The 12,423-nt window shown below is 34.8% G+C and overlaps 1 protein-coding gene across 6 annotated transcripts in view; it reads right to left on the bottom strand.

Moving 5' to 3' along the window:
- The window catches only part of CTBP1 (C-terminal binding protein 1), a 472,770-nt gene that overhangs the window by 54,937 nt on the left and 405,410 nt on the right, over nucleotides 1-12,423 (bottom strand). For all 6 annotated transcript variants that reach the window (XM_031943991.1, XM_031943992.1, XM_031943990.1 and 3 more), the window contains one exon: nucleotides 10,582-10,736. In XM_031943991.1, coding sequence (XP_031799851.1) covers nucleotides 10,582-10,736 — 155 coding nt within the window. The remainder of the gene's footprint in view (nucleotides 1-10,581; nucleotides 10,737-12,423) is intronic.

The following is a 12,423-nucleotide window of genomic DNA, read 5'->3' as shown; positions in this document are numbered from 1 at the left end:
TTAAGTAGTGCTGAATAATCTTAGAGATTAATGTTCAATTAAAAATGGTCAACTCTCAAAACAAAAAAGTCTCAATGTCCACTTTGTAAGAAACAAATGGGGCAAAGCATGGAACAAAGAGAACAGATTATATTAACAAGAATTTTTTTCAAGTTTTAATATTTTTTTTTACATTAAATATTTTAAACAAAACTTTGCCACATCCACTTTTCATATTGAAAAAAAATCTTTAAAACAAATTCCCACATTAATGGGCCATGTCCAAAAAAGGTGTTCGGGGGGGAAGGGAAAGGTATCTTCAAATTATACTTTGAATCTGTCACTACTCTTATCAGGAGGAGCGGGATAATTTATCATAGGGCTTGTGAAATTGTGGGTAGTGGTTATGCTGATCAAAACTAATTTCCTAAGTCTTTAAAAGTTGTTTGTCATTACAATATTGCTTTCATTGAATAAATAGTTCTGGTTCAACTGAATAAATTATTCACTTAACTTTTTATTGGTTTCATATACATTTTTCAAGTTTTCATCCCTTTAAAAAATCTTTTCACAGAATAACATTTCATCATATTTATACACCATTAACTTGTTCTGTCATGCCACAAATGATGAGCACTCCCTCAAATTCCAATTCTTTGTTACTCTAAAAAGAGCTGCTATATTTCTATCCATCCTTAGAATTTGTTTTGCTTAGGACTAATCCCTCTGTAAACCTGCCTTTTTTTTTTTTTTTTTTTTTTTAACATGACCAAAACGTTATTTTGCTGTAGAAAAAGAATCAGACCCTGAAATACTGTACAATTAGCTTGTGAAGGAATACTGATAAAAGTGTTTAAAGATATTAATTTTCCCTATGGACTGCTTTGGCTGCATTCTAAAAATTTTGGAATGTTGACACATTGCTGTCACTACCTATAATGAAACTGATTGTTTCTGTGATCTGTCCTTTGATCTACTCCTTCTTTAGGATTGTTAGTCTGTAATTTTTAATAAATTATTCAGTGCTCTTTAATGAATGTAATTTTTATTGTATTGTGATACATAAAGGATGTATTTAATATCTTTGTGTTTTTGCATTTGCTAAGATTTTTATGCCCTTATATATGGAATCATTTTTTTTTATGAATGTGCCACACACAAATTAGAATTATATATATTTCTTTCTATTTCCATTCAATAATCAACAGAAGACTATCATATCTAATTTTTTCCAAATTCTATGTAGGTCTTTCACTTTGGAGATGTTAATTATTTGGTCATATTTATCTAGATCTGAAAGGTATAAACTATAAAACTACCATAATGTTGCAATCTATTTCTCCTTTGTAATATTTAAATTTTTATACAAGTATTGAGATGCCATGACATTTGCACATATATGGTTAGTATTGGTATTAATTCATTGTCTATGACCTTTCAGCAAAATGTAATTTCCCCATTTAAAAAATTAAGTCTGTTTTCATTGTTGTTTTGAATGGGATGTTTATTCTCCTAACTTGCTTTTTTTAAAAATTTCAGCTGAAGCATAACAGATTTTGTCCCAATTCCTTATTTTAACTGTGCATAAGTTTATTTCAAGTGTGTGTCTTGTAAAGAACGTACCATTGGATTGTGCCAATTCATCTGCTATCCTCTTGTTTTATGAGTTCATTCCATTCCATTATTAATTGTGTATCTCTCTCCTAAAGTCTTATACTCTCCTCCCCCTCCCCCCCTGCTTTTTTTTAAATAAAGAAGACAACAGTGAGAAAGGAGTGAGCTCAGTACCAGCCTTCTGGGATTGGTATAATCTTCTACTCTTCAGCCCTTCCTTCTCATTATCTTGCACAGTGGCAAACAACAGGTTCTAATCCCTTTCTTTTCTTTGAAGTCCCTCCTCCAAGTATACTCTTCTTAGAGTTTGTTTTTATCAATAATGCTACCCTTAATCTACCCTTACTTGTATCTTTCCCTCTTTATTTCCTTGCTGAGTGAAAAGTATTTCTCTTAGTATACATATTATCCTATTCTCTGACTCATACAGAGAATTGTTAAGATTCTTACAAGGTGCCAAGTCAGTGGAATTGATGAGATAATGATTCTCTAATTTACATGTACTTAGTACTTACTGTAATTCCACAAGATTCACACCTTTAAGAGGCACATATAAGGAGGAGCTCTCAGGGCCAAAGGACTGAAGCTTGGAGCCTCAGCCAGGATTCAGTCGAGGAGATTCACAAGCCAGAGAAGGCAGCTTAAGCTCTCGGAACCAAGACTCCAGAAGACCTCCAGAAAAACTAGCCGAGCCCCAAGTGAAGGAGATAAGACTTGGAAAGAGACAATAAAGGAGTTGGACTTTAACTCCTGGTTGCATTTGGGGTATTTGCTGAAGTGAAACTAAGGCTGCCTCCAGAACCCTCCCTCCTCCCCCTCCCCCTCCAGAAACCTGCTCTCAGAGAACTTTACATTTTAGAGAAGAATATTACAGAGAATGACATGAAATTATCTCTTATTTCCCTCCCTCCATTATAGTATAGACTTCTACCTATACATACATTCTGATTATGTGAGAAAAATTCCTCTATCTTTTCTCTCCCTTAGCATATTCCTCTTTCCTTTCAGTTCTTCTTTTAAGGTCAACCAAATATAATTTAATTTCTCCCAGTCCCTCTGTCTAATTTGACTTTCTCTATGAACCTTGATGATAGAGTTCTAAGAGAATACATCCCCTATATTAGAATATAAACGGTTTATATTTTCTTAGTCCCTTATGATGGTTTACTCATAGTTTCTTGTTTTTATTTTTCTAATGTTTCTATTGACTCCTATCTTTGCATTTCAAAGTTTTTGCCCAGACCTAATCTTTTCAGTAGGAATGCTTATGAATCCATTTTTCTCCTCCTCTCTCCCTCCCTCCTCCCTCCACCCCCCACCCCCGGAAAATTAGACTCAATTTTGTTGGATAAATTATTATTGGATGTAATCTAGATCTTTTGCCTTCTCCAGCATCACGTTCCAAGCTCTGCTTATTTATAGTGATAGCTGCTAAATCATGTGTGATCTTGATTGTAGGTTCCTCAATATGGAATTCTTTCTTTGTGGTAGCTTGGAATATTTTTTCTTTATCCTGGAAGCTCTGGTTTCTGGTTATAATTTTCCTGGAAGTTTTCTTTTTGGGGTTTCTTTCAGGAGGTAACAGTGAATCCTTTCTACTTAGCCATTTCATTATAAGAGATCTGGGCAATTTTCTTTTATGCTTAAAATAAGATGTCTAAACTCATTTTTTTTTTCAGATGGTCCAATGATTTTTCAATTTCTCTACTCTTGTTTTTCAGGTCAGTGTTTTTACTATGACATTCCATACATCTTCCCATGTAGGAAAGTAAACAGTCTCATATGATTTCCTTTTCCTGTTTATCTTTTTATGTCTCCCTTGAATATTATATTTGAATATCAAATTTTCTAATCAGCACTAAGTCTTTTCATCAGAAATGCTTGAAAGTTTTTTTACTTCATCAAATATCCACTTGCCCCTCCTAAAGGATTATGTTCAGTTTTGCAGGATAAGTTATTCTTGGTTGTAATCCTAATTCTCTTCTGGAATATAATATTGTACCTTTTTTAATATGGTAGCTCTGGGACAGCTAAATGACATAGTAGAGATAGAGCACTGGCCCTGAAGTCAAGAGGACCAGAATTCAAATCCTACCATAGACACTTAATACTTCCTAGCTGTATAACCCTGGGCAAGTCACTTAACCCCAATTGCCTCAGCAAAAAAAAAAAAAAAAAAAAAAAAAAAAAAAAAGAGTGGCTCTGGAATTCAGCTATAATATTCCTGATCTTTTCATTTTGGGAAACGATCAATGGATTCTTTTAGTTTCTATTTTACCCTCTGAATCTAAGATATCAGGGAAGTTTTCCTTGCTAATTTCTTGAAATATGATATAAAGGTTCTTTCTTTGTTCATGTCTTTCAAGGAGTCTCAAATTATCTCTTCTTGATCTAATTTCTAGATCAGTTGTTTTTGCAATGAAATATTTCATATTTTCCCATTTTTTCATTCTTTTGACTTTCTTTTGGATGCTTGCGGATGGCTTAAGGAGTATTAAAGTGAATCTACCATATATACACAAAAATATTTATAGCAGCTCTTTTCTCAGGGCAAAGAAGTAGAAACTGAGGGGATGCACATCAATTGGGGAATGGCGGAATAAATTGTGGTATGTGATTATGATGGAATACTATTGTCCTATAAGCAATAATAAGCAGGATGCTCTCAGAAAAACCTGGAGTTCATATAAAATAAAATGTACTGGGTTCAAAGTAAAAGCAACATTGTAGAATCAGTTGTGAATGACTTTGCTATTCATAATTTTTTTATTTACTTATAATAAAATGATCCAAGACTAATTTGAAAAATTTATGATAAAAAAATTGCTATCCATATCCAGAGAAAGGAAGTGTGTCTGAATACAGATTGAAGCATATATTTTTTTTAGCTTTATTTTTCTTGAGTTTTTTTTTTTTTGGGGGGGGGGAGAAGGAGATCTATGTTTTCTATCACAACTCCCCCACTCTAATGCCTCTGTGTCTATTCTCCCTCTGCACCTTATTTGTATGACATTATTACTATTTTTACCTTTACTCTGTCAATCTTTCTTTTGAACTCACCCTATTGTTGATGTAAATCTTAAACATAAAGTATACATTTCCCATGTTAAAAAACCAAACAAAGTGTCCATGTTTAAAGAGTTCCTTTAAATTAAACACTGAGTTCCTCAAAAATGCTCTTTGATATTGGCTCTTATATGTTATATTTTCTGTTAAGGTCGGATTTGGTTGATAGAAAGTCCTGAAAATCATCAAGTTTGTTGAATGTTCATTTTTCCTCATTCAAAATTAATAGGTAAATTTGCTGGGAATGACATTTTTGGCTGCAAGCCTAGTCCTTTTGCTTGACTATCGAAATGATTCGGTCTTTTATTGTAGCTGCTGATAAGTCTTGTACAATTCTAATTGTAGATCCAGCATATTTGGCTTTTTCTTGTTTCTTACAAAATTTTCTCTTTGTTCTGGGGGTTTCAAAATTTGGCAATACTATTCCTATGTGTTTTCCACAAAAGATCTCTGAGGTGGTTATGATTGGTAGATTATTTTTTATTTCTACTTTTCCTTCATGTTCTATTACTCCAGGACAATTTTCTAGAATTATTTCCTGCATTACTATGCCAGATTCTCTTTTTGTTCACAACTTTCTAGCAGTCCATTTATTCTTATATTTTCTCTTCTTGATCAGTTCTCCAAATATGTTGTTTTCCTTAGGAGATGTTTCATATTCTGTTCTATTTTCTCATTCTTTATAATATATTTTGTTATTTTTTGGTCTCTCACAGCTTTACTGGCTTCTCCTTGCCCAATTCTAATTTTCAGAGTTATTTATTTTCATTTTTGAGATTCTGTACCTCCTTTTCTAATTGTTTAACCTTTTTCTCCCTTATTTTTCTTGGATAATTTTAATTTTTTTCTTTAGTTTTTCTTCAATGTCTCTCTCATTTTATTTTTGAATTCTTTTCTGAGTTCTATAAATTCTCTCTGGGTAGGTGCCATTTTATGTTATTCTTTTGAGACAGAAGCTTATTATTATTATTATTTAACTAAAGTATTCTCCTCTGAAAATGAATCCTAGTCTTACCTATTCTCATAATATGTTTCAATGGCGGGGTTTTTTCTTCTTTGGTTTTTTTTTTTTTTTTTTAGTGAGAGGTATTAGTGCAAGTACTTTTAATCATGGAGTGGGGGGATGGTGCCTCAAGCTTTCTTTCAGCTCTCCATTTTGATCAGGAACCAAGAGATTCACTTTCCTGCAAGTGCCCACAGCCAGCAGTGCTCCTGCCCCACTGCTTCTGCACTCATCAGCTGTTGGTTCCTTCTCACCCAGCGCTGCATTTTAGCAGCACTGCTGGGCCTGGAGTTCTGATTCAGCTGAGGTTCATTTTGTCTTGCTGGATTCAGACCCATCACTTGACAAACAGTACCAGAGGTGAAAGTCTCTGTAGTTCCTGCTCAGTCTGTAGCCACAACCAGACAGCCCGAGGGATTCCCACTTGATGTTTCTGTGGAGGTAGCCCAGGTGTTTGCACTTCCTACAGGTTAATCCCAGCCTGTTATGGGCCAGAACTCTGAACCTGAAACAAAGAATGCTTACAAGGTACTAAGTGGAATCGATAGAGACAATGGTTATGTGGTTTAGCATGGTTCAGTATGATTGATTTAATCCTACAACAAATAATGGTTTCCTAGTGATATAATGATTGATGTATACTTAGTGTGGAGCATATAAGCAGGGACTGAGAGCCACAGAGGAGAAGCTCGAGAAGACAAGCACACTAGAAGCTCTTGGAGGCTGAGACAGATTCATTCCATTGTCCCCCTTTGTGGTAGCTGGAGGCTGAAGCACAAACTTTTGGATTTGGAGAGATTCAGAGGGCAGAGAAGATAGGTGAGAGCTCAAGCTCACGGAACCAAGGAGAGATGTAGGCCTTTAAGAAGACTAGCCGAGCCCCAAGTGAAGGAGATAGGACTGTGAAAGAGATAATAAAGGATTTGGACTTTAACCCCTGGCTACTTGTGTAGTCACTCCTGATGAAACTAAGGCTGCCCCTAGAGACCCCTAAAGAAACAGAACCAAAGAGAACAATATACCAGCCCAAAGTTTTCTTCAGATTGTGTCCAGTTATATCAGGAGGACTCCTGTTCTGCCCCACATCTTCTGGTTTTTCAGTCTTTGTTCACCCTGAGGCACAAATTTTTTCAATTTGTAGGGAAAATCAAGAGAGCTATTTACCAATCTACTCTACCATCTTCCCAGAATCCTCCCAGGAGTTTTTTTCTTCAGAGAATTTTTGTTCCTTTTACTATTAGGCCATTTCAGTTTTTAAAGATGTTATTTTCTTCAGTGGGTTTTTTTGTTTTGGTGTATTTGGTGTTTTGGTGTTTTTTGTTTGGGGTGTGTGTGTGCCGACGCCCGCCTCTTCTACCAAACTGTTAATTCTCTTTCTTTATAATTTTCTTACATCACATTCATTTCTTTTCTAAATTTTCCATGTATCACTCTTATCTCTTTAGTTCTTCCAGGGACTCTTGATAAGTTTAGATCCAATTAGCATTTTTCTTTGTAGCTGTTTTCATGTTCTGTATTTATGTCTTGGTCTTCCTTGTCACTCACTGTAGTAGCTTTTTGTGGTCAAAGTTTTTTCTTATTTGTTCATTTTTCCTGTTTATTTCATAATTGAACTTCATGCTAAAGTTGGGCGCTGCTTACCTGGGGTGGGGAGATACTGTCCCAAACTTTAGGCTTTTTGGTACTATTTTCAGAGGTAGGGGTCTGCAAGTCTTTGATACTTCCAACATGGTATGATTCTGAGAGAGGTGTGGTCACTGCTCTCTTGGTCTGCCCTCTGGTTTTTACCCAGAAGGGGCTCCTGGTCCCTTATAGCCGCAAGCACTACCACACCTCTTTAATTCAGAACTGTGACCAGAGTCCCCTCTCCTTTGTGACTGGTCCCCCCAGAACTCTTCTCTGCCTTGGAACTGCAACCTGGAACTGTGCATAGGCAATAGAGTTGCCAATCATTGTCAACTGTACCCAAAAGTCAGCAGAAGGTCCTCTGTAATCTCTTTCTCTCTGTCTTACCATCTTAGAGTCTCTGGCTAACAGCTCCTGAAGCTACTACTACTATCACTATGTGCTCCAAGATAGGTCTCTACCCCAATGTCAACAACTTCTCTTGCTGGCCTTTTAAATTTTTTTTAGATGAAAAAAGTCTTAGCCTGACTTTTTGTTGGCTTTGCCACTCCTAAATTTGATTTGAGGTGTTATTAAAGTTTTTGGAGAATGTTGAGAGTTCAACTGGGTTGCCTTTTATCTGCTATGTTGGCTCCATCCCTTATTAATCTTTTGGCTCCACTCCCTCTTAACTGGAATCAATCCTTTTTTATTATAAGGTACTGATCCTGCTTTGCTTCCTACTCCCTATTGCTCCCTCTTGCCTTTGCTCAAACACAAACTTCTCTGTAGGGCATGTAAAGCATTTCACAACCTAGTCCCTTATTTTCCCAGGATTCTCACACTCCCTTTTCAGTCCCCTGTGTTCCCGTCATATGGGACTACTTGCTATTCTTTCCCATTTGCTGTCTCCCTTTGCAAGGCCTTTGCAAGGGTCAGTTTCCTCACTTGGAAGGCTCTCCCTCTTCACTTCTGCCTCACAGAATTCACAAAATCCCTTTCAGACTCGGTTCAAATGTCACTTTTTTCATTTTGCTTTTCCTAACCCTCCAGCTGACAGTGCTTTATCAGGTTAATTGCATCTACTTAAGAACTATTTTGTACATACCTATTTATGCACTTATTGTTTCCACAAAATGTAAACTTCCTGAGGGCACAAATTATCCTTACTTTTTCTTTGCGTCCTCACTATTCTGCACAATGCTTGACACATAAAGAATAAGAACTATTTTTTGACTGACTGAACAAGCCACCATTCCAGAATTGTAAGTTAGTCTTACAGCACTGAAGACCAGGTATCATAATCACATTTCACTAGGAAATAATAAATAATTTATTATATTTATGATAATGATATTCACATTTCTAGGCGAATTTATGATTTTACAAGTGCTTTCTTCATAATGACAGTGAGAGATTGTGGTGGTTGTTATGGTTGTTGTTTTGCCATTTCTATCATGTCTAACTCTTCTGATTAGCAGAGATACTATAGTAGTTTACCATTTCTTTCTCCAGCTCATCTTACAGATGAAGAAACTGAGACAGACAGGGTTAAGTGACTTGCCTGGGTCACATAGCTAGAAAGTGTCTGAAAGCAGATTTGGTCTTCCTTACCCCAGACTTGGTACTCTATATACTGTGCCACCTTGCTGCCAAATAGTTTGTAGTAATAGAGAGTAGGCTTTTGCTTTGGGTATGGAGAATTCTTGGGTGAGAAAACATTCTTTATTAATGCAACTTAGAACCTTTTTTGATGATCTTTGAGAATTTTCTGAAGCACAGTGAGAATACAGGACCCCAGAATTAGTTTATTTCAGAGGTGGGACTTACACCCAGGGCTTTTTGGCTTTAAATCTACTTTGAGTTCTCTATCTACCATGCCATACTGCCTTGAAAAAAAAAATCTACCCTCTTCCAAATTGGTTCAATTAATCTTTTTTTAATGTGGTTGCATTATTGATATATTATAACCAAACACAATATAAAGTTATGAAACTGCACTGTAATGTCTTGACTTACAATCTATTTGTAAAATTATTCTTGTGGAACTGACCTTGTAATGTCATTCATCTCCAATCAGGTTTTCTTAAAACCAGCTAACAATGTTGAACAGGGCAGGAAGGAAGAGATCTTTGGATGGTACAATCTCTCATTATACATACTTTCACATACTGGAAACTCAACCAAAAGTATGCTCTCCAATAATGACTTTCCCCTTTTAACTTCTTTCCTAGTCTATTTATTATCATATTTCTTTTTGAGGTGCTATGATGAAAGTAATGATAGTACTTTTGGAATAATATTAAATGATAACATTAAAATATATTATTTTCATGATATATTTTTATAAACTCTTTGGGCTTTTGTTTCCTTATCTGAAAATGAGAGGACTGGATCATATGATCTTCCATGTTCGTTTTCCAATAATGTATTAGATATAAAAGGATCCTGAGCATTCAATTTGAAAATGCCATAATGCTGACCAGAGAGGGCCCCCACTTCAGAGACCCAAAATAATCAGTCATGATAAGTTCCTACATAAACATAGCTCTGTACACATTCATATATTTTACATTGCAGAGGACAGATACAACATAAATCTGATAAGCAAATTCATAAAATTATCAAAGGTGTAGACAATTAAATAACAAAGCCTCTGTGGGCAGCTTCCTACTTCTTTTGTATCTTGACTATTACAGAATATTTGGCAATTACTGGTGACATGCATAAGAAGGGTCTCTTCCCAAGAACTATCTCTGCTCTGGTTAATCAGACTGCAATACCTACATCCATGAGTAACTTGGACTGACACTACTCATTCACTTTCTTGGGTAAAATTTAGCTGCTATTAAAAGAGATTAGTAAATGATAAGGATCCTGACACAGGAATGTATAGCGCACCTAGGTCTCTGTTCTGAACAGACCAGAAAGTATGGCAAAAACTTATTTTATTCCAAAAGTTCTGTTGATTTTTTTTTAATTTTGTTTTAGTATGAAATACACATTCCCACCCAAAGAGTGAACCTTTCTTAACAAGAAAAAAAAAAAGGCAAAACCAGCCAATACAATTAAACTTAAATTTATATTAATTTAATTTTATATATTTACTCATATATTTTTATATTTATATATGTAATATATAAATATATAATATGTAAATATATACTATATAGATTATAAATAATTTATATAAATATATAAATTATAAACATATATATATAATATAATATATATAAATATATATATAAAACATTTCATATCCCTAGGTCCCCCCACTCTCTCTAACAAAATGAGGTGAAATAATTTTAAGTTACCTTTTCATGAATTTCTTGTGTGGACTGTGCATCACAAAATGCCACTGTAGCTACATCTTTCAGAATGGGCATTTCTACTGTACAATCTCGGCCATCCAGTAATGCTACCAATGGACGTGGGTGCATGGGCCCATTCATGATTGGAGGTCGAATGCCTAGAAAGTAAAAGAAAAAACACTCAACTTATATTCAGTAGAATTATTTTAAAAACTCAAACCTAATATTTATCAATTAATGTTTGTGTAGGCAATTAAAAAAAATTTTTTTAAATATTGAAAGACCTAATTTTGCTTCTCCCTGGAAGAGAGTTGGCTTTGGGGTAAATGGGTAGGAAAGAAGAAAGATGAGTGCAAAACTGATTAAGTAGACTCGCTTCTGGCTAAAAAACTGTGTTCTGTTGCCAAATGAGACATGGTATTGCTGTAAACAAAAGCAGACTCTGATTCCCAAACTACAAGGGACTAAGTTGGCATAGAGAGAATTCTCCCATAAAGACAGGCCCAGGCAAATAAGGTAAGCACTCACTGCATTATTACTTTGCAGTATCTTTGACAGGGATTTGGTCTGCTTCTGACCCAGAGAGAAGCAAAGAATTATGTTTTAATGGTGGAATTCAATTAAAATAAGATAATAACAAAAGCACAACAACATTTTAAGGTGATGTTAGGCTAAAATAAAATTATTTACACCATAGTTGAGACTTCCTCATTCTGTCAAAGCACTGCATTCCTTCTGCTGCTATTTAATGTATGTAGTATGCAAACAAGAATTTTATGAGTTTTAGAAGAACGTCCAAAGCTTCTTTTCAACTAGTACTAAAAGACACTAAGGAATTCTATAACTACACAATATATCCTAATGAGAAAATGAATAAAGAAATTTAGTGACCAAGTAAATCAAACAAATATTTAAGCTTATACTACAATGTCTAACATTGATCAGGGATGGAACTCTTTCTTAAAAAGTTTGATATATGTTCTACATTACTGATGATGACTGATGATGATATCACTGATGGTACCCCATGTAGCAGGGTATGGTCTAGAGAGCTCACCTTAAAGCAAGGAAAAATAAGACTTCCAAATCTTGCTTTTGATTATCTTGCCTGAGCAAGATACTTAAACGCTACATGTTCTAAACAATTCTTTAAGACTTTCACTTGCAGAAAAGTAGTTGACCTGCACTAGTAGAAGAAATTCCCTAAACCAACAAAATTACAGGTCCAATCCTCATCTTTATGATAAAATAATGTCCTGGGACATCTATCCTATTTCGAGCAAGGAATTAGTTTACCTGACCCTAAATGACCTATATCTACATTGCTTTTGAGTTCTTAAACCTCCTTAATAAATGAATTATATAAATAACCATTACCTTCTGATAAATGACATATACTGTTTTGAACATCATCATTTCAGTTTTGTGGTTGGACAATGGCAATAAAAATTTATATTGTAAGACAAAATACAAAAATGTTGAGTAAGAATATTGACAGTCACAGTTTTACAGAAACCATTTAGGAAAAGAATCAAAAGAGAAGGTGAAATGAATGATACCCATTTCTCCAGTTACTAAATAAAATAAATACAACAAATGATGCTGCTATAAGTTGTATTACTATTTGTTACATATATTTGGAGGAATGAACCTGGCAAATGAACATGTTTTGAATATTTGTCTTATTTTATAGATCATTCTCTTGTCCTATACATTTCTTTTTCCACTGGCAAATAAATCAAAGTCTTTCAAACAAGCAAAAGAACCCAAACCTTTCCACTGGCAAACATTTTAAATAGCTCTCAAAAATGATCATGGTGTAGGAGAAGAGGCATTAAGTAAGCA

Source organism: Sarcophilus harrisii, chromosome 6, assembly GCF_902635505.1.
Source record: "Sarcophilus harrisii chromosome 6, mSarHar1.11, whole genome shotgun sequence".
NCBI classification, from domain to species: domain Eukaryota; kingdom Metazoa; phylum Chordata; class Mammalia; order Dasyuromorphia; family Dasyuridae; genus Sarcophilus; species Sarcophilus harrisii.
Note: the sequence above shows the minus strand (reverse complement) of the source record. Positions and strands in the feature narration are given on the sequence as shown.